At 40.3% G+C, this 23,186-nt stretch overlaps 1 protein-coding gene across 2 annotated transcripts; it reads left to right on the forward strand.

Moving 5' to 3' along the window:
* Positions 1-74: 74 nt before the first annotated feature.
* Positions 75-20,524, forward strand: LOC119740858 (U4/U6.U5 tri-snRNP-associated protein 1-like). Of its 2 annotated transcripts, none has more exons than XM_038216311.1 (17): positions 75-611; positions 1,130-1,220; positions 2,434-2,640; positions 3,291-3,477; positions 4,782-4,878; positions 5,091-5,230; positions 6,071-6,214; positions 8,387-8,559; positions 9,763-9,890; positions 10,520-10,668; positions 11,425-11,596; positions 12,570-12,715; positions 13,514-13,695; positions 15,560-15,695; positions 16,145-16,234; positions 17,576-17,697; positions 18,993-20,524. In XM_038216311.1, exons 1-17 carry the CDS (start codon positions 251-253, stop codon positions 19,009-19,011), a joined length of 2,544 nt encoding a protein of 847 aa, XP_038072239.1. In that variant the 5' UTR covers positions 75-250; the 3' UTR covers positions 19,012-20,524. The 2 variants fall into 2 exon arrangements, with proteins under 2 accessions (XP_038072239.1, XP_038072240.1); XM_038216312.1 differs by having other exon boundaries at positions 13,517-13,695.
* The last annotated feature ends 2,662 nt before the right edge of the window (positions 20,525-23,186 follow it).

The following is a 23,186-nucleotide window of genomic DNA, read 5'->3' on the forward strand; positions in this document are numbered from 1 at the left end:
ATTCTGGGGAATTTGGCAGATTTTGATAAATCTGACAGATTTTCGAAGTGCATTTAGCAGAATTTGGCCATGTCCTTACGGTCACCCTGAAAGCAAACGTGAAAAAAACGAGTGTGTTCTGCATGCAACGTAACGTTGCGTCTGGGATAGAATCCGGTAAATCCTCTCCTTTTATACTTCTTATAGCATGAATATAGTATGAATCGAAGTGTGAACCAATTATTCAAAATCTGAACTAAGTAGGAAAGGCATGGGCTCGTCCAAGAAGCACAAGGATCGCGACAGGGACGAAAAACGACACAAGCACAAACGCGACAAGGATCGCGACGCAGATGAGCGCAAAGAGCACCGCGAGAAAAAACGGCACAAACACCGGCACCGATCACGGTCACCGAGGGACGACATCGGAGAGGCCGACAAACGGGACAGACACGACAGGAAAAAGAAGCACAGGCATGACAAACGGGACAGAAGCTCCAGTCCAAGTGAGGACGGTGGCCGTGCTGGCCCCGTACCGGACACTTTTGTGGACGAGGTGTTTCAATTGGTGAAGGAAGAAATCGACGGGGAATCAAAAAAGAAGATTGCTCCATCATCAGCTGGAGCAAGTGGTGAGTTCTGTCTGATATTGAAATAACTTCCAGAACTGAATTTTTTTCCGACCTCCAAACTCTCCTGTCACAAAATGTTCAGCCTCAGTATACATTTCACAAAATGATCTTCTATAGACTCTAGAGGTTTCTCTTGTAAATTTCTCCACATTTCCCCTGAACATTTTCGGTTAAAAAGGAATTGTGGTACGACCCCGATGTCTCGCTATACATGATATTATTGGTCATGAATTTTGTTTCAGTATCCATTTCGAATTTCACTCACTGACTGACTGATGCAGTTAATTTTATAGGCACTATATTTTCGATATGTAAATTTATGTACCGGTAGGCCTACCCTGTACTTTAATTTTACCCAGGCTGACTTAAAAAGGTGGAGGAGTGAATTCAGTGTACATGTAGCCTAGTATGTAATGATCATGTTTTATCACTTGTGTTGTGCAACATTCTGGCAACGCATCCTACATGTACATTGTACATCCCAGTTTTAAATTCTTGCTTCAATATTTTGTTATCAGGTGGCAGTGTAAAAGTTGAGAAAGACCAAGAACCCATTAGTGAGAAAACTGGCAGCGGTTATGTTGAGTCTCTCAGCATAGCAGAAACAAAGTAAGTCGAGATTTTTTCCTTAAAACATGTTCTAGTATAAAACTTAAAAATTGCCATGACAAAGACATTAAAGAGATGGAATTTGCATCGGGGTGATGTTAATTCACTATGGGGTTGCCCTCCACTGACGTATTTTTTTTTAATGAACACTGTTTACTCAATGTTGTCCTGAGTGATAGTGAGAAAAAATCAATCAGGTGAGACTCGAACCTACGACCTCCTACTTACTAGTGCAGACGTCTTACACTCAACCACCGAGCTTGCCAGGGTCGGCTGGCTGGTTCATATCATGACATCACTCACACATGTACATGCATTGTGCACTGTTAGAGTTAACAGTGCGCTGTTAGAGGGACTTGAACAAAGACATTTGTTAGGTTACATTTGCACTTTTAGCCAACTTGTAAATGACACCTGCCTCTAGACTGTGCTGCTCAGGTAAACAACAAGGCAAGCAAAACTATTGCAAAGGAATTTGTCAGTAATTGATTTCAATAACCTCTTTGATTATTTAAAGGAATCTTCAACCCTTACAGTGCCCTTTTAGTACAAGTGGATACTATGAATGACATGAAAGGTGTAAGATACTTGCTATTTCTTTTAGCAAGTGGGAGTAAAGTAAGCTTCTTACAAGAAAGCAGTGTCTTCTACACCTCAAAATTGGGCAAATTTTTGTAATGGGCAAATTTGTATCATCACGAGCACTGTAGAGATTGGCACTTGGACTAATACATAGGTGTACATTACACTTGCACACTGTTAGAGTTAATCCAATAATAATAATAATTTATCGGCATTTAAGAACGCTCTTATTAGTAAACTAAATCACAGCGCTTACAGTATTATTATTACCCCTGATCATTGGGCCAATTAAACATTCCAAGTACCATCTCAGCTCCCTGGGGAGTATACAGCTCGATGCAGCCTGTTAGGCACAAGCAAGCTTATTCAATCACAATAACCATCTCTGCCTTCACAGGTACCCATTTACTCCTGGGTGGAGAGAAGCAATGAGTGACAAAGTGCCTTGCTCAAGGGCACACGCACCATGACCCCGGCTGGACTCGAACCCACAACCCGCAGCTTTACCCACAGACCACGAATCCAGTGCCCTTATAACCACGAGGCCACAGCACTCCACTGTGCAATCCAATGTGCATAGTGCATAGTGCCAGTGATTTTGATAAAGATTTGTTGAATTTCTTTTTACTAGTAAAATCCGAGCCAAGCTCGGCCTGCCCCCTTTGAAGGTGGACGGGAACGCAAGCCAGCCGACAGCGGAAGGCGGGGATGGAGCGAAGAAAGAGGGGGAGGATGTCCACAAGCCAGCCGTCAACCTCGGGGAGAAGAGAAAGGCTGAGGAGATCAAAGCCAAGCTGGCCCTCATCAAGGAGAAACGCAAGATCAACCAGAAACTCCAGTAAGACTTGCAGTGCAATGGGGGTGTTAGGGATGCAATGGGGTGATTGGTTGAGTAACGTTGGGTTGACTGAGTCAGATTAGACTGCAGGTTGATTGCAATGGATTAAATCGGATCGACTTGATGAGGCTGGACTTGATTGGAATTGAGCTATGCTGAGTCAGCAATAGCATCAGTTTGTTTAGGTTTGGATGGTGTGTTATGTGACATGATTCTGGTGTGGGTAAGGGCTCTGTTAGCAAACACTTTCGAGAGCTCAGTGGACAGGACACACAGTGTACGCGCACTTGTTCGCAAGGGGTAAATCACGAAGTTCGCACACCTTGTGTTCATTTTGAATCTACTCAAAGCCATTGCATCTTCAATTAGAGACAATTAGAGACCGTGGAGCAAATTGGGGAATGTTCAGTTGTTTTTTATTTTAGCCTTTGTCGCAAGAAAATGGAAGACCTAATTTTTTTCAAGGTTGGTTTCAAAAACACTGTTTCCAAAACCAAAACCAAATTGTGGAATTCCAACCAAATTTTAAAAATATCCGGATTTAATTCCTACCACTATTTAAATTTCAACCAGGCCTAAAACAAGTCACAAACAAACCATGTTCTTGTGTCTTAAGACGGAGTTAAAATGTGTCCACCCTTTTCTCCCAGGAAAGTCAAGAAGATAGCACAGCAAGAGGAGGACCTTGACGATGTAACGGCCTGGGTGGAGCGTAGTAGGAAGAACCAACTGGAGCGAGACATGGCTGCCAAGCGAGCCAAGATGTTGGAAGAGATGGATGAGGAGTTTGGCATTGGCACACTGGTGGAGAATGAGTTCGCTCCCAAGAAGGATGAGGTAGGTCAAATTTTGGTCACAGTACATAATAGTAACATTGATAAGGCGAAGTAAAAAAAAAAACAAGTTTCTCGTCCCTGCCCGCTTCCTTTTTGGAGGCCGCCTGGATTTTGTTATTATTTTTTATTTTTGAAAAATGTGGTAGAAAAACACCGAAAAAGTCTACAAATTCATCGGAAAATAAATACCAATACCAATACAACTCTAAATGACACTGTAAATATGTTCAGTTCTCTTGTCCAACTTGTCTTTCATCTTTAAAAGTGTCTTTGAACAGTGGAACACCAACGGTTGCAGGAAATTTTGAAAAGGCGGTCATCTTGAAAAAAATAAAAAATAAAAAATAAAAAGCCCCGCTTCCTCCCTTTTTTCAAAAACCCCGGACGAGAAACTAATTTTTTTTTTTACTCGGCCTAATTATCATAGTAATAATTTGGTGCTTACATGTATGCAAATGTAACTAAGCACTGCACAATTATTACCCTAGTCTATCGGGCCATGAATTCAGTTATTATCAGGGCAATCTGTTCTCTACCATCACTGCTACCATTAATACCCCTGGTAGAGGACAGTTGTTGTAAAGTGTCTTGCCCAAGAAACACAAGTTCTGTGATTCCCAGCGGGGTTTAAACATATGTACCATCATAACTTGGGTAGGGTGCTCTACATTTCAGGCCCATCTGAGGCATCCCCGGGCTTGGGGCACCGGAAATTTCATGTGATTTAGAAGGGGTTCAGGGTGTACCACAAGTTTATCAGAACTCTGCAGAAGTTTTGCAGAATTATGTCTTTATGTTAGAAAGGACACTGTAAGAGAGCATCTAAAATTTTGAAATTTTCCAGTTCCATTTCAAACTTGAAAGTACCAGTTTACAGAAGTGTTCTCCACTGGAACAGGGAACAAGCCAGTACTTATTTCACAGTCATTTCCTTCTGGGAAAAAGAAATTACTTACTGTTCTAACAGCACTCATGTCCAAGTATTTTAGAGTTTTTGAAACAGCACCCAAACAAGCGGTAGAATCAGTTCGCACATTGAAGTGGAATTGGGAAACATCCTTCAAACTTGACTCTCAAGTGAATATATCGTCATGTCCGTGCAACAAGGATGTATCTCCTAAAATGGCATGTGACGTCATGTATGTGAAACGTGAGCTTTCATTGTCTAAAGGTCATACCATGCTTAAAATAACCCGGATACACAAAGTCAATGGACATCGGTATGTGCGAGATACAACGTTGTTGCACTGTTCGTATTTTTCTGCCATTATATAATACAGAACTTTGACACTCTTTACCTTGCAGGCGTATTCCTCCAAACACATCCGTGACTTGAAGGTCTTGCACTCAGTCGGCTCTTTCAAGGAAGGCAAAAATGTCATCCTGACCCTCAAAGATGCAGGTGAGCCCTGTCCTCGTCAAGATATTTTTACCTTTTGACTTTTTCATTCTTCCCATTGTGTTTTGTCACGAAAAAGTGGTGCTTAAAAATTGTCAGTTCAAATCTGGCAGTTGGAACTGTACATGATTGTAATCAAGTTATTGCAAATAAACCATGGTCAATCACAAATAAGCCAGTCTTAAAGGTAGTACATCATTTGTCATGTGTTGCAGATGTCTTGGGAGAGGATGAAGACGAGTTGATGAATGTCAACATCCTGGATGATGAGAAGGCGGCTAAGAATGTAGAACTCAGGAAGAAGAAGAAAGACTACCGGCCCTACGAGGGAGACACCATCGATGAATATGGGATTGTATGTGATTTTATTGTGCTTTATACAAATGTTTCAAATTCGTGACGATTACCAGCTTTTTGTCAATCTATGAGATCAGTTCTATGCAGCTTGTTCAAGATCAGCACAGTCTGTTCTGTACCTTCATGAGTACTCATATGTACTCCTGGGAGAGACAATCATAGTAGAGTGTCTTGCCTGAGAACACAAGCACCATGAACCTTGTCAGGGTTCAAACAAATGGTTCAGACACTATATCCATTGGACCACGCTGGTCAGATATAATACTTTACTCTGTGCAGTCTTGTATCTTCTTTTTTTTTGAAAACATAATAATAATAATACCAGAGTCTTATATAGCGCACGTATCTACCAACAACTAGGTACTCAAAGCACTGGAAATTATGTCTATTATTAGAGACAGGTGAATGAAGTACATGAGAAATATGAGACCCATTATGTAGCACCTTTATAAGGGTTTACAAGGTGCCGCGGCGCATATTGCAGCCACTGCAAGAAACACCAGCGCAAACCCCTTCTCTTAGCGATAAGTGTTACTGGGTTCTTTAACACCCTGAACCTACGGCTTTACGTCCCATCCGAAGGACGAAGCAATAATGGTAAAGTGCCTTGCTCAAAAGCACAACCACCATGTTCCCACATTCAGGAATCGAACCCATGTACCACGGCACACGGCACACACGTCGAACACCGTAGCCATTGGACCACAGCACCCCACTATAAGGACATAAAAGAACCCCTATTAGGAAGTGGGGAAAACATTCTCCCAATGACTGTTTTGAGTCCACGATTATTTTGATTGGCAAACCGTTTGTACCTTTTCTATTTGGTTTGTTACAGATGAAACCGCGTGACGTCTTAACCAAATATGATGAAGAGATCGAGGGAGCTAAGATAGAATCCTTCAGGCTCGGTGACTCGGCATCTTACGATGATGAAGAAAAATGTCTGGAGAGAATACGAGCAAACCTCCAAGCTCAAGCGGTGAGGCTGGTGGCTTATTCGGTTTATTATTAGTAGTATTATTATTCTATTGTATCCTGTCCATTTAGTTATTCATTTATTTAAAGGGAATATACATCATTTGCCTTTGCTGTAATTTTCAGAAATGGATGGAATTGGGGGGTTGGAAATATATAGAAAATATAGTTACACTGACTTTTTTTAGGTTTTGGGTTCGAAAATGCTATAAAAACCAAGAAAAACAATCATTTTCCTGTAGTCTGGTTCCCTGACTCCATATAAGAAGAAACAGAGCAGTTTGCATACATTGGGGAATTGTAAGGTCAGGGAACCAGTCTAGCTGGCTTGTACCCGTTCATAGGTGTGTAATCGATTGCAAATAAGTGCGATGGTCAATTGGGGCCAGTATTTTAAAAAAGCCAGTTTTTTCCAACGCTGGTCGGCCGACCAGCATTGGAAATTGATACAAAAATACCACTTTTCTTGAAAATGACAGTATACCAGGTGCCATGATTTTACAGGATGCTTTACACTGTCATTCACTAACAGTCCAGCAAGGTATTTCAAAATGATTTGGTAGTTTTATTTTTTGATGTTTGCAAATGTTGTATTTTCCCTTTAATTCTTATTTTAACTGGGTAGCCCATTCAGTGTAATCCACCGATCTCCCATGGGGCCCAGTAAAGAGAAGAAGACAATGTGAAGAACTTACAGTTTTAGATGTGGGTTGAAAACCACAGAAGAATATTCTGTGGAAAACCCACGGAATCAGGCAGGGACTGAAAACCTAAATCACATAATGGCCCAGGTGGGAATCGAACCCAGGTCACAGCGGTGGAAGGAGAGGAAAGTACCGCTACACCAACCTGACTCCCCGACCCATGACATTCCTGTTTCTGGATGTGCTGTCAGAATAAGCCTCCATTTCACCATAGTTGTGAGGCTTTCTGGCAAAATGAGATCGAACTGGGCAGACAGAGGTCCAAAGGAGGGATTTTGGGTTTTAGGAAAGAAAAGAAAATGCTCTTCACAATACTGTTTGTTGCACTTCAATTGGACATTCCATTGACAAGTTATGGGTGTTTAAAGTTCACATTTATCGCCATGTAAAAAAAAGTGCAATGCTGAAAAAAATATTACAAAATAAAGTCTAATTGTTTTTCCTTAAAAACACTTTTATTATGCAATCTTTATATTGTTTCCTTAAAATATATTTAGTAGACATGTCAAATATTACAAATATCAGTAAATCTGAAAATCAAAAAAAAAATTTTTAACATTGAACTGTGACATGCAAATACTGGCCAAGAAAATGGCCTGAGGAATTTGATCTTAAGGACAGCGATAGCATACTGTCTGAAATGTTGACAACATTCCCACTACCGGTTCTTTCAGAACAAACACATTTGTGAGTTTGTTGGCTTCCGAAAACAGGGGAGTGAAATCTCAGCTTTAAAGCTTATTTCAGCTTTTTGGGTTTTGAATTTCAACTTTTTTCCATCACTTGCTGTGTACAAAAGTATAGGAGATTTCCAAAGTTCAGCTTTTTTAAACCTTTTTCAGCTGTTTTCAGCTATTTTTATCAGTGGTCACTCACACCCCTGGAAAAGAAGCTTAGATAAACTGAAATGTTAAAAAAAACCACACAAAATCAGTATTGTAGTCGAGTACATCACAAATCCCTTTTTCAAATCTGGTCCAAAGTAAATCCCAAGTCCTTTCACAAGTCAAATCACAAGTAACAGGGATGACCAACAAGAAAGGAATGCTTTTGTCACTTGAACAGCTCGTGACTTGACTTGTGACTTAAGGACTTGTGACAGACTTGTGAAGGACTGCGACACTGCCACAATCGTACTCAGGGAGTCAGGTTGGCGTAGCGGTACTTTCCTCGCCTTCCACCGCTGTGACCCGGGTTCGAATCCCGCCTGGGCTAATATGTGGATTGGGTTTTCAGCCCCTGCCTGATTCCGTGGGTTTTCCCCAGAATATTCTTCTGGGCTTTTCCTCCCACCTCTAAAACTGTAACTTCTTCTCATTGTCTTCTCTCCACAGGTTTCTTCAGGCTTGCGAGCTACAGTGCCTAGGGCACTTTTGAGGAATCCTTGGTTTCATTACCAGAAATGATTAATAATAATAATAATAATATCACTGACTGCAGCATGCAAACCATTCACATCCGATTGCACACAGGTCAGTCTGGACTTCAAGGCACCCACCCTGGCCAGCGAGTACTACACACCGGCCGAGATGGAAGCCTTCAAGAAACCCAAGAAGAAGAAATTCAAACGCAAGATCAAGAAGAAGTTCACCGTAGACGACCTGACACCAGACGATGCTGATGCCTCCGATGACCACGGTTCAAGGTTGGTTTCCTCATTTGCGTATCCTTCAAGAAAAACACTCCACAAAGACCACCTGAGAAGCTTCACTAAACCGTGAAAAAAACGTCAAAGTTTCGTTTCGTGGACATTTCCCAGTTGAGTTGTGAATATTTTCATGCCAAAACAGAAGAACAAAACAATTACAAAATTCAGCCTTTCCAGTGTCCTTTTTGCGTTTGATATATATTTAAGCATAAATTTTCACCTACACGCTATTTCGGGTTTGATAACGTCATCAGTTAAAATGTGCAAATAAATCATTGATTTAGTTCAGAGAGGATACATAATCATGAAGTGAAAAAAAACTTTGGAACACATAAAAATTACAATTTATGTATAAATGTATCCATGTGTTAATGACGCCTAACTTCCGATTTGATGATGTCACAGCATTTTGTCTCCCAAGATCACATACTGTTCCTGATATCATTATCTATGATAAGAATATAGTCATTTGACGCAGATCAAATTGTTGGGTGCACCGCGAAGTGACGTATCGTCTATGGACTTTGTGCACACAATACGTGACTTCGTGGTGCGACCGACGAAATGATGGATTTGAATAAATAAAAGAAACTGATCAGTTTCGAATTCTCCCTACTCTGGGGGCAATTTGGTAAAACTTTGATTAATGGTTTTTAAAAATCAAAGAGGTTTAACTATCTCTGACATGCCGCTAGGGCCTCTGGTGATGACGTCATCATATCGATTTTTGCGTTTGGCATTCCTCACTGAACATTTGCTTCTGTTTTCAAGTTATATTCAATTCTCATTGCACTTCCATTAACACCGGAAGTAAGGGTCAAATGGTTTTGTGCCCGGGAAGCATATTATTATATTGCCTGAGGCACAGAAATATGCACATCTTCAGACCAAAGTTGCTGTTGGTCTCAAAGTTCATGTACTTGCGTTAGGAAGAAAACTCGCGGAGAATTATCGTCAAGAAAAACAACAACAAAGAAATAAGATTAATTGTTGCAACATCAATAGGTGATCGGTTTGAACCCGATCATCTAATTAAGATGTCAAACAGAGAAATATGAAAATAATGCACTAATACTGCATTTGAAAAAAACTAAAAGGATGAACAATTGTCCTTTTTACTCATTTCATGGGATCAGATCACAACAATCAAACTTTTGTGATATATTTCACTGTTAATGTTCAAAATGTATGTAACCATAGAGGAAGAATGAGACGACGTCCGGCGGAAGATTCCATTACAGACAATGGGGAGGCACCATCAGTGGAGGGGCTAGATGGAGACCAACAGCCAATGGATATGGATCTGGATCTACCAGATGTAGAACAGTGTAAGTAGTGACATTTTTTTATTTCATCTTGAACAATTTTCGCTCACGAAATGTGAAAAGGGTAAAGTTGTATCATCAAATGTCTCTTTGTGAACAGCAAGTCATAAACAATCATTTAGTAATACCTCAATATCCTGTGCTTTGATTTATTTATTTCCAAGTTTTAAAAAAGGAAATGTAAGGCCCCCCAAAAAAGTCTACGGTTTCTGGTATGCGCGCACGTCGCCATAGCCATGCGAGTTGGCAAAATGAAAAAGTTTTTTTTTTCCATGATGATGTCCCAAACCACCAAACTCACTGGTTTGACTGGAATCCTGCTGCTGCACAATTTTAACGTGTTTTGGACGGGGTTACGATTGAGAATAAGCTTTATGTGGCCTCTCTGGACTCCCATATATTTGCACTAAGTTTAGTCGGGCACCATTTGCAGTCAATCAGACATTTGAAGGAAAAAAACGTTAAAAAAAACCCAAAAAAAACGCATCGCCGCACCACTTTTTGGGCAAGCTCCATACCAGAAACCGGAGACTTTTTTTGGCCTAATGTCAGTATGTATGTAAGTTTGAGCAAACCAAACAGTAAAAAACAAACTGAGTTTGACCAAGAAATTGATATGCACATTTGTTCAGCTGATATCATGGGACCAGACGAAGAAGATGACTTATACAGCGGGCCACCCATTGAAGACGAGGCTGAACAAGAACTCCAGATGGTGCTTTCCAAGGCTCGCAAACTGAAGCAGAAAAAGAGCAAAACGCAGGCCAAAGTGGAAGAGAAGGTGGGAAACCAGACTGACAAGACAGCAGCCTCAAAACTCAGTTTGGCATTCACAAGAAATGTCAAAAGTGACAGAGGATAACAATGACAAAGAACTTGTGACTGACTGACTTGTGATTGACTTGTGAGGACTCGACAATAACCCTGCTGATCTGATTCACCGTGCCCTCTGGAGACATGCACACAATAGTGAACAAAAGATTGTGTATGTCTCCACAGGGCAATTTCTATAGATAAATACGTCTCCACAAGATTTTCACAAAATAGATACAGTCAAGTCTCGTTAATACAAACTCGTTCGGACCTAGCCAAATTGTTATATCAGAATTTTGTATTAAGAGGAACATCGGTCCCATTCATTGTGCACATAAATGCACAGTCGGGACAAAGGCTTTATGTTTGTTATAACCGGAATTTTGTATTAACAGAGTTTGTACTAACGAGATTCGACTGTATATGGATTTTACTCAAAAACTAGGAATTTCCAAGGTGGGTCCAAAAAGTTTTAGAAAAGGGATATTAAGTCCGAATTTCAGCCAAGGAAATTAATTCTGGTTCAAATAAGAGCATTTTGAAACTACACTTTCAAACTCGAAAACTTTAGTACACGAGAACAAAGAAATGTCTCCACAAGGATACAAATTTCAGTATGGGTGTACATGAATAGTATAAGAATTTTTTGGGTAGGGCGGATCACAATCGTTACAAATTATAACTGTTTTCATATCTGAATACAAACGATGCAATGCTGTTCCAGATCGCCGAGGAGGTGGCCAAGATCCAACAGGAGCCCATGGATGCGGAATCAACAGCGCCCTCAATAGCTTTGCCTCTCATCGGCTCGTCGTCAGGAGCGAGCAAGGGAATCAACATCACGCTGAATTCTACGTCCGAGTTCTGCCGCACTCTGGGGGAGATCCCTACATATGGTGAGCTCATCACTTGTTGCTTTAGGCACTGGATCAGTTTTTAATTGTTCTGGGTTTTTTTTGCTTGTGGCTGTGGTTATCTTAAGCCAAACATGTTTTGGCAACAAGTCAACTACATGGTGAAAATGCATTGCAATAAAAACCCAGAGCTAATTTGCAGTTGACCCTTTTCCAAATTGCTTCGTATTTGTGAGGTGTTCTGGCAAAATGAGACAGAGCCGGGCAGAGGTCGAAATGAGGGTTTGTAGGTATTAAGAAAGAGAATAAACTACAACTTTTGTGAGCATTATCTGTTGCATGTAAAAATGCACAAAAATCGAAATATGATTTGGTTTTCCATGAAGCCCGGTTTGCATTTTGAAAATTCCCACAAATGGCATTAAAAAGTTTCTTTTTCATTGTCTGTGAAGTTTCGAAGTGATTTGTAAAGTTGGTTACGGGTACCCGATCCCATAATCTGGAACCAGTTCCTGGCATCAGTGGTCCGGTACTCAGGTACCCGGTTCCAGTGTAGTATAGGCTGTGTCTCAAAATACGGCCATGCAATTTCCGACTGGTTTTGTGCTGGAGGGTCACATATTGTCAATGCTATTTCTTAGGCCAACAAAAAAAATACTTGGTCTCTGGTCAGCGTGCGCGTCGATTTTAATCATGCGCGTCAACCTTTTTTTTTTCTTCAAATTAACACGGAAGCTACAACAGCCGCGCCTCCTCAAATTTTTGTACCAAGGAGCACCAAGGAATGGGGAAATTGCACCAAGGCAAATGATAAAGGGCACCAAGGCAAATTATGGAGGACACCAATGTATAATGAGGACAAAAAAAAGCAAAATAGTACCCACCTTGTCTGTACAATACAAGCTTGAAAAAAAAAAGCCACCAAAAAAAAAAAAAAAAAAAACGCGTCGCCGCATCAATTCCGGAACATCAGTCTGACCAGAGACCGACTATTTTTTTTTTTGGCCTTATGTAGGTTTGGCAGGAAATCGGGAGGAAGACGAGGATGAAATTCTTGACTATGAGCGGGAGAGGCAGGAGATGGAGGATCTTGGAGATGAAGCAGGGCAAGAAGGATGGAGCACTGTCAATCTGGAGCAGGAAGAGGACACTTACACAGGGGTGAGTGAAGAATCTTACCTCCCTCGATCTCTTCATCATACTTGGTTAAGACGTCACGCAAGTTTTAAAGGCATATTATAGGATCATGGCATTTGCCCCAAAAGTGACCTATCAAATTATTATCAAAATGCTTACTTGGATTAAAGATTGTGCTGGTACTAGACGCCCCGTGAAATTAATCCGTCTGGCTTGCTGTCATTTAGAAGAAATCAAGAAGTATAGGTGATTCCCCACAATCAGTCAATTGACAGAGTTTTGGAATAAAGAGTTTAGAGTTGAAGTTTTAAGTGTGCCTTTGTCTTGTTCACACTGTCCTGTGGCAATACCACATTAGTAGCAGTGCTTGAAGACATAGGATACATAAAATCCATTGAGCCAATTTGTAGTTATAAGGAATGCTAGCTTTATTAACCCTAGCTCCCTAGGGTGATTTACTACGAACCTTACTCATCCTTGCAAATCCCAACACCATATGGTAAACTGTGCACACGAATAGTTGGACTAGTATTATTGGTGGTATGCCTAATCCCACCTTAAGCAGTCAGTTTACTAGTGCAGTATTTACCGACAGAACAGATTCCGACAAACCATGATGTTGGAGTTTGGCTGGTTGGGGATCCTTAGGGTTAATCGGTTAGCGGCTCTGCAGTAAGGTACTTCAGAGCTGGCATTAGGAAAGATTTGAGGCCCACAGGCCCAGGCCTTGCCAGGCTTTTCAAAAGCCATGCCCAGCCAGCCCTACCACTCCCTCCTACATGCATCACTGTCGTCACTTTTCTGAATTTCTCTCCCTCTCAGCAGGACGTGGCGGGGCCCGTCTTGGAGGAGGAGCCGACGGTACAAATGGGTATCGCCGGCGCCCTGAACCTGGCCGTGAAGAAGGGTTACATAGAGCAGGAATTCATCAAAGCTGTGCCCAAGTCTAAGAACGTGGAGGATCTGGAGGCAAAGAATTTCACTGTTGAGGACAAGAACTACAAGTAGGTTGATTTATTCTTTTTTAAAGGTGTTGATTTTTGGGGTTTTTTTATTCTGATGGTTTGACATTTACATCTTTACTTGTCTGTCTGTGAGAAAACAATTTACTGTTCACAGACATGGGATTTGAGCTCGCATCATGTAGTTGACGTTTGTGTCATCTTTGGTGTAGGCTGATGTGGGCTCCGTGCACAAGTGGCCCTCGACGGTTGAAAAAGGCCAGTTGTGGGTGACCTCTGGGAGGGACATTAGAATTCAGTCTTAAAGCTGCCTGACACTCACGTGATGACACCATGAGCTTGTGCAGATTCAGAATGGAATTAATCGTGCGTACTACGAGCATAACATGCCAGAACCAGCAAGCGCTCATGAGATGTCCCTCCACTCGAGATCTCAAAAAGTGCCATCTCATGTTCTTTCACGGAGGCATAGATTCAAATTCCTTGGGCAGGGTTTGACTTTAGCCGTAACCCACTAGCCAAATGCTAAAACAGTGGCGGGCTAGTCAAACTATTCCTTTAAGTAGCTTGGCTGGTGAGTCAAAAATTAGATTTCTTTATTAAACATGTTAAAACCCTGACAAGATTGCCTCAGGATACATGTTTAACATTTATGCACATTGTTTCTTTTTAAACCCGCTATAAAAAAAACCCAAGTACCAAGTGGTACAACCAACGGCAGGCGGGTAACGTGTGAAGACGGCTATACGGCACCGTCTGTGCACCCGGGCCGTACCGCAATTTTTTTTTGTCCCAAGCGACATCCGCATGGGATGTACGCTATGGCGTTTTGGACTTCACTTCCCTTAAAAACATGAGAAAAAAATGTGAAATTAGAAAAAAAGAAATGAATTCGAACGTACTGAAATTCGGATTTTATTTCCCTTAAAAAAAATCCACCAAAGCCTCAAGATTAGAAAAGAAAAAATTCGGGTACAAAATGGCGACTCGAACCCACAACACCGCGAGGATCCCTCGCAGTACAAATTCACAACCCTACCGACTGAGATATCGCAATGCTCAACAAATTTTGGAAATTCATGGTAATATATACCTGCGTACGTATCATAAAAGTACCGTAGAGAGTGCTAAAAAAACATGTATACATGGATGTAGTTTGGGAAAAGAGAATTCACGGCTATCTTTCAATTTTTCAATTCAACTCAAGAAGACATTTATTTCGTACTCCTTTAGAGAAATACGTCAATAAATAAAAGATTTCTGGTACACAGCAAGATAACAAATTCAATAAACATGTCACACAAAAATGTAATAAAAGTAAAATATGCTATGAACAAGTTATAAACCGTACCAGTACCTCGAGAGTACCGAAAACTAAAAGGAATGGGGCGCGATCTAATATGCAAAAGTGTGCAAATTGGATGCATGCGCAACAGTGTTTGCAAAAACCGGTCTTCGAATGCAAAGCTGTTATACTTGTGTTGTATGAATACAATATATGGCGGAGTAAAGTGTCCATCAACCAACCCACCAACCAACCCACCAACCAACCAACATAAGCAGCTCAAGCCCACAGCGTGTTTCACACCACGCCGTGGGAAAACAACATGCAGGATAGTGAAAATGCCCGCGGCTAATTAGAGTCTGTTTCAGTAGCCCGGCTAGCTAGTGAAAAAAGTTAAAGTCGAACCCTGGTCAACCTTGGCAAGGTGTACAAGGGTTGAACTGGAATGTGTATTTACAAAACTTTGTGAATTTAATATTGTGGTTTTTGGCTTTCAGTTAATAGTTATGATTGGTTATCCATGACCAAATGCATCTGAGTAGGAACTTGCAATATCTGCTTAAAACCCTGAATTGTTTGTTCAAATTGTCTGATTTTTGCCAATATTTCTTCCCTCCTTAGTGATATTGATGCTAAATACAATAAGCACGACCGGTACCGGGGGCCCCTGGCTGATTTCAAGGAAAAGGAAGGTTACAAACCTGATGTCCAGCTGAAATATGTGGATGACAATGGACGGGATATCAACCAGAAAGAGGTAAGGCAAAACAAATCAAAATTGTACCTACCACTATGTGCAAGTCATGGCCCTTGATCAATAATTTCCATCCAGGCGGGTTGCTTATAGTAGGTAGACTGGAGACGTGACTTAATAGACCATTATCATGTTGCGGCCATCTTAATTTTTCCCCATTGAAATCAACGTAACCAAAGCGAGGCTGGAAGGAAAAATAGTCTGGTTCCTCTTTGCACAAAAACATTGTAATTTAGTACTGTTATTATAATTAGATACAGGGAACACGACTGAAATGGTGGCAGCATGATAGAGGTCTATAGGGCGGTGACACATTTGATTGACACAATTGATTCCAGGTTTAAAAAAAAGAAGAGAGGGACATATAAACATGACCCTTCCATATCGGAGGATTTCTTTCACTTTAAAACATTTTTTTCTTTCGTTTGAATTGATCTCCCTTCCTGTCCCAGGCATTCCGCCAATTGTCTCACCGTTTCCATGGCAAGGGGTCAGGGAAGATGAAGACGGACAAACGTGCCAAGAAACAGATGGAGATCGAGGTGGGTTTGGACAAATCTGTTACAGTTTTCGATTAAAAAAAGGCTTAACCTTTAACTTCTAATATATATATTTTTGTAAGGAATCTGCCTGAATCCTATTGTAGTAGCAGTGCTTCAACTTTACTCATCCTGTAAATCCACCAAAACCTGCTAGTGGATTCTGAAGGATTTTGAAGGGTTAGGGCGAATCTTTAATGGGATGGGTATAGCCAGAGTCTTCAGAAGTCCCTGGCATTTAAGAAGTCAATTACTTGCCTTTAGGGCAGATTTAAAATAATAAACATATCGATTTGTTGTCTGCAGCAGGCAACATTTTCAGCATATTTATTGGCTCTCCAATTCAGAGTTGTAATGCTTCGACTCGAGTCCGACTCGAGTCACAATTTTTGGTGACTCGACTCGACTCGAGTCCCTAAGGGCAAATGACTCGACTCAACTCGAGTCACTGTTTGCAAATGACTCGACTCGACTCGAGGAAGGCTTAGAAGACCCGAGTCCCAAAAATAAAAGCAAAACTTTGCGAAAAATATTTGCAATGACTTACGCCGGTGCCAGTTTTTGTTCTCGTCATGTTAGAATGTTCGCAAATAATGTATACATATACATACATTAGTTGAATGGCGATCACCTGGCACCCCGTTTTTATTTTCATGAAGAGTCAATTGTGGTGTCACCACATGTTGTAGCCGGAATGTGAAATTTAAAAAAGCCAAAAAATGACTTTCTCTCTTGTGTTTATTTATTGTATAGTGTTCAAATATTTGCGACTCGAATTGACTCGAGCTAAATACTTGACTCGACTCGACTTGACTCAACTACACACTGTGACTCGACTTGACTCGACTCGACCTTCCTTGCCCTAATGACTTGACTCGAGTCTCTTCTTTAAAATGACTCGACTCAACTCAAGTCACAAAAATCAGTGAGTCGTTACAACTCTGCGAAAAAGTTCAGCGACAGTAAAAGAAAACATCTGAATTTAATATGTTGCGGAGGGACTCAAGGTATCTTAATTTACTAGATTTGAACATCTCTGCCTCAAATTTCTACACATGTACAAGAATACCAACCACTAGTTTGCATTTCTTCACTTTGTAGTCCGGTCAAATTTCCCAAAAATAGTGGAACCCAGTGAGAAATTAATCGACTGTCAACAAAAAATGGGGAAAATCGTTCGTTGGCCCAACTTTATGAGCATGGCATTTTTGGTGCTTAGAAATTTCCGTGCTTTTTAGCATCTCCAAGGAAAACACCCTCAAAGGCAATTCAAGCTAGGCAGGGAGTTACTTTATTGGTGTGTTTCATATTTCACCGTTTCTGTCCCTGCTGTTTTCCCACCAGGCAATGAAGAAGATGTCTTCTACAGACACTCCCCTGAACACGGTGGCCATGATGAAACAGAAGCAGAAACAGACCCAGTCTCCATTCATCTTACTCAGCGGTGGATCCAAGAGCCTTACAGCGTAAGTCCAAGCTTAGGCAGTTGGGCCCAGTCCTAAAATCCCACATGTTGGGCAGAACAAAGCTCAAAACTTCATGTTTGAAAATGACTCCAAAATATTCAGTCATCAAAGCAAAGAGAGTAATAAGGGCAAACACACACAAAATATTCAACGGCTTCTGAAGACAAAGATGTGTTTACAAAGATCAGATTACAATATTAACCCTAACCCTTGAGGGTATTTTGGCTAAAAACCCTGCTGAACACAGCAACATGCAATTTTTGTCAAGGTCGAAATACTTTTAACAGGTCGAAAATATCAAGGTCAAACTGCCTCAGAGCCTGTGGTCACCAACTGCAGCAGGATACAACTGTGACATTGTGCAATGGAACTAGCTCTGTGACTGTTTCAGAATTGGCGGTTTATATGCACTGTTGTTGATGTCTTAAAGCAGCAAGGTCCCACAGACTTTTACACCTGATGCACTTGTGCTGGTATTGACTTCTGTGATGTTGGATTTCTTCCACCGAAAATCACATGTCTCACATCAAAGAAGTCAACAGTTGTTCTGTTGGTGAGCAAGAAAGATGAGAGCTGTGACGTACTCTTTCGAAAGAAAATACATTAAATCATCGCAGTGTGATCTTTGGTGATCTTTGATAAGTGTGAGCTTTCTTTCTGGGCATACATGGTACTTGGTACTTGGTTGGTTCTTCTCCTAAGGACTTCCACAAGGGAGTCTAACGAGGAGGCAAGAAACACCGGGGCAAACCCCTTCTCTTAGCAATAAGTGTTACTGGGTTCTTTTACGTACGTTAGGCCTCATACAACACACGGGACCTCTGGCTTAACATCTCATCCGAAGGAGGGGGGGGGGCTGCCTTTTTGTGTTACATATGATGTGCCAGATAGTATTGGAGTGACATAAATGATTTGTTGTTTTTTAAAGTCCCCCACCCCACCAACCAATGTTGATTATTTACATTATGAATAAAAAAATCCCAAATTTCCATACGTTCCCTGAATATCGCCATACAATATTGCCAATATTGATTGTTTTTTATGTGTTGCCGGACTGCTTCATCACACCCTCCCCCCCCCCAAAAAAAAATCGTGGATTCAACGCCTCAGCCATTCCCCCTTGGAAAATCCTAGATTCGCCACTGACATGTGACCATTTAAAGCCACATAAAAATTCAACATTCACAAATTTCACTTTCTGAATCAAGAAGTAACTTTCGTTAATCATTATAGTGTTCACATTTGAGGAATGCTATTTACATTCTGCATTTGTCTTTCTCTCTTTTTCTCTCCAGGAACACGTTAGCAAAGTAAACACCATCCTCAGCTGTAAGACGTGAACCAGAGTCAGGCAGATTCAGCTGTTGCAAAAAAAACCAGCGGACATTATTGCAAAACCCGTCTGATGGTGATGAATGTTTGTGTTTACTGCGGTAGATGGGTCATCATCACACTTCATTTTTTTGATCATAAAAAGGAAACATTGAAAGGAAGTATATTTTGTACATTGTATTATAGTTTTAGTGTAATTTGAGTAAATGACATCTGAGATACTTTATACAAATACTTTTTAGGGCAAGAAAATGGTTTATAGATTGTCCGTTCGAAAAGTGGGTAATAAATTGAATGTTTTAAATGGTTGTATCATTTTTTTTTATTCAGTGTTTTTTGTTCAGCTCAAGAGCCACATCTGGACACAGGTTCCTAAAAGGGCTAAACTTCAATAAATAAGTTGCCTATGATTCAGTTGCCACGTTGCCTCTTCATTCAGTACTTTGGGTCATAAAATATCTTTGGGTTACCTGGGTTCGAATGTGGAACAGTGAGTTGCCAGCACCACGTCAACAATTGTTGCATGCCAACTAAAACAACTGCCTCAGCTATAGTTGGGACTGTCCCATGTGTAGTTGCAATAGTCCCAACTAGAGTTCAGATGAACCCAACAATAAGTTGGGATCGTCCCAACTGTAGTTGGGGTGATGCTTGAGTTGGGATGGATCATAATGACATTTCTATGCATGCAAGTGTTTTGTGTTCATGGAATGAGTCTGTATATTGTATTGTGTTGGTACATAACTGTGTTGAACAGGTTGACGTATACCTTGTTTCCAGGACTGATACAGTTCTCAGTTAATCTTGTGCCGTACGTCAGGCCAAAATTGGTTTTAAGGAATCTTGTCCAAAATGACTTAATTGTGCTTTCCTTTAATTCCTTTATATTAATTTCACAAGTTCAAGCCCAATTGATATATGAAATAAATAACAGAATATTTTCATTCCGATTTCTCAAAAGTGTGGTTATGGGAGACTGTGCACTTACATGCCTAGCTGCCAGACAGATGATAAAAAGGGACGATGTAAAAGATGATTAACAACCAAAGTTTTAATGTTTCGTATCTCCGTCAAACTGGTATGCAGAAAGCATTGTTGAACATTTTCCCTGGCTATTAAACAAAACAATTGCCGTGTACTTTTTGAAATTTCGGTAATTTTCCCTCCTAAACCATCTGATATATCACTATGGCTTGCTAAGTTACAAAAAAATATAATGTTTGAAAAATGTCATTTTTTTTTGTGTTAATGACTTCCTTTTTATTCAGCCAGATGTTTTTATCTTAAATATCGGCTGTCAACTGGGCAAGCAGAAGTCAGTTATGTTTTTGTTCACTTCTTGCATACATGGAGTTCGATGTGTTATTTGCACTGGTCTTTATTCATTTTGAACCTCTCTGATTTCAATACAGCCCGGCCTGCACTATACGCTTTCTGTTTGTTGACTTGATATCTGGGTAATATAAATAAAGTGTACAGAACAAATTCATCCAAACCCGTTGTTTTCATTCTGGTTTTATTATTGCTCAACGGACGGCAAAGTAAAAATATTTAAATATACACAGTTTACATGTTTAAGAACATTACACGTACAAAAAATATTAAGCAACCAAACATATTACAGTAATAGTTTTCCTACAAACCCTGTTTTTAGGTTCTGTGAAACGGGCATGCAACTTCCTGCAGATCAGCTAGTTCCCCCTTCTTTTAACTTCTCTTGTATGCCATTAAAGGGAATATACATCATTTGCTTTTGCTGTAATTTTCAGAAATGGATGGAATTGGGGGGTTGGAAATATATAGCAAATATAGTTACACTGACTTTTTTGAGGTTTTGGGTTCGAAAATGCTATAAAAACCAAGAAAAACGATCATTTTCCTGTAGTCTGGTTCCCTGACTCCATATAAGAAGAAACAGAGCAGTTTACATACATTGGGGAATTGTAAGGTCAGGGAACCAGTCTAGCTGGCTCGTACCCGTTTATAGGTTTGTAATCGATTGCAAACAAGTGCGATGGTCAATTGGGGCCAGTATTTGAAAAAAAGCCAGTTTTTTCCAACGCTGATCGGCCGATCAGCGTTGGAAATTGATACAAAAATACCACTTTTCTTGAAAATGACAGTATACCAGGTGCCATGATTTTACAGGATGCTTTACACTGTCATTCACTAACAGTCCAGCAAGGTATTTCAAAATGATTTGGTAGTTGTATTTTTTTATGTTTGCAAATGTTGTATTTTCCCTTTAAACATAGAAACACACTTCAGAGAGTCTTGTAGACTTGGAATCTCCTCGTTCATCGCGACTTAGTTGCTTGCCTGAAAAGTGCAGAATCTTACAAGAAATGCATGGAAGCTAACGGCACACTAGCCCCATAAATGTGGCCTATTTACTGGACTGCCTCCGTAAACATAGGCCACACATCCACATGTACAAAAACGTGTCGCACTTTGCCAAATTTTGATTTTCACATTTAGGCTTAGTTTGTAGGATTGTTTTGCTTCAGAAGCATACTCACCCTCTTTATAGGCTAGTCAGAAAGTGCTGCCTTTTTCAGATGTCTAATTTTTGTGAAATTTCATGTTGAAATTTTGATACGCAAATGTGTAAAAATGAATCTGGAAATTTCACGAAAAATATACATCTAAAAAAGGCAGCACTTTCTGATTAGCCTATAAAGAGGGCGTGTATGCTTCTAAAGCAAAAAACCCTACAAACTAAGCCTTAATGCGAAAATCAAAATTTGGCAAAGTGCGACACGTTTTTGTACATGTGGATGTGTGGCCTATGTTTACGGAGGCAGTCCAGTAAATAGGCCACATTTATGGGGCTAACGGCACACATACCAGTATCATTTCTGAAAAAATCAATGCAAATAGTCTCTCAAATAAACTGGATATTTCTTTATTATTCCTCATCAGTACGTGACTATTGGATGTTTCACACTCGATTTGTTCAAGTAACTACTAAATATACATATACACATTTTTGGGCAAACAGAAAGATAGATCAGGCCAAAACTAAATAATATCGGAAGGGGCCTCGCCTCACCAATTTCTCAGGGAAGGCATCTTTGCCATCTCGCTCACAAAATGATAAATTCATGAACACACCCTTCACATACACTCACCTTTTCCACTTGACAGAGTAGCAGTGATTTCAAATGCTATTTCTATAAACGTATAGAGACGAATCCGTGCAAGTGATCGCTGTACACACAAGAGGCCCTCTTCAATGCAAACATTGTGAGTTCTATTGTACAAAGCAACTGCCCCGTGACGGATTATCTTATCAATAGCTAGCGCAATGCTTTCGCCATTGAAGGGGGCCTTCGTGATAGAATTGACATCGTCTCTGGATTGGTCTTTACTAACACCGGATGGTTTCAAGTCGCCCATTCCATGCTTTAATCCAGCTTTTGTAAACATCGGTCAAGAGATGAATACAGGGCGAGTAAAAAAAAAAAAAAAAATGTCGGGACTATTGGTTTAGTGAAGTTCTGCATGTAGCACTTTCAAAATATAGGATATGAAAGCCCAATTCATAAACTTTGTTGTAGTACAAGAATCATTCAAATCAGACATGTACTTTTAAAGTTACGGAATTTTAAACACAACCACCGTTTTAAGGTTCTATCCACAGATCACAAAAAAGTTCAGTGTTTTTTCAATAAAAACGAAAACAATGTGATTTGTTTTCGTTTTGCTGGAAGAACACACACCTTTTTCGTTTTCGGATTTTTTTTACTTGCCCTGTATAATTTTCAAGAAAAAGCTTTATGACAGACTCTCAAACACTGTTCACCCCAAATTTTGAAGTGTGAAAAGAACAAATGGGACAAAGTCAGCATTCATTTGCAGGTGATCCACATGGTATCCAGTTCACATGTTTGCATGTATTACCATTTCTGTTGACATTTGTTGGTAATGTTCCTCAGAAGTGAAAACCAGATAATACTGCAGTATAATATGCACATGGAGGAAAATTAACTTTAAAGGTCAATGCTTCCAAGTGGCCTCATCAACAGAATCTCTTGGTGGCACACACAGTCTGTTTTACTGTACAAGGACCTGTACTGTTCCTTCTGTTGTTCTTATTGTTGGAGTATATTTCCTAAAGTTTGTACATGAAAACTATTTGGGTTCCACCCCCAGGG

This window comes from Patiria miniata, unplaced genomic scaffold (assembly GCF_015706575.1).
Source record: "Patiria miniata isolate m_02_andy unplaced genomic scaffold, ASM1570657v1 HiC_scaffold_5, whole genome shotgun sequence".
NCBI classification, from domain to species: Eukaryota; Metazoa; Echinodermata; class Asteroidea; order Valvatida; family Asterinidae; genus Patiria; species Patiria miniata.

Bases quoted from the DNA above. Each gene is read 5' to 3' on its own strand.
- LOC119740858 (XM_038216311.1), top strand. From the start codon at position 251: ATGGGCTCGTCCAAGAAGCACAAGGATCGCGACAGGGACGAAAAACGA. The intron at 13,696-15,559 runs GTAGGTTGATTT...TTCCCTCCTTAG, and splicing joins GTTGAGGACAAGAACTACAA to TGATATTGATGCTAAATACA. The intron at 15,696-16,144 runs GTAAGGCAAAAC...TTCCTGTCCCAG, and splicing joins GGGATATCAACCAGAAAGAG to GCATTCCGCCAATTGTCTCA.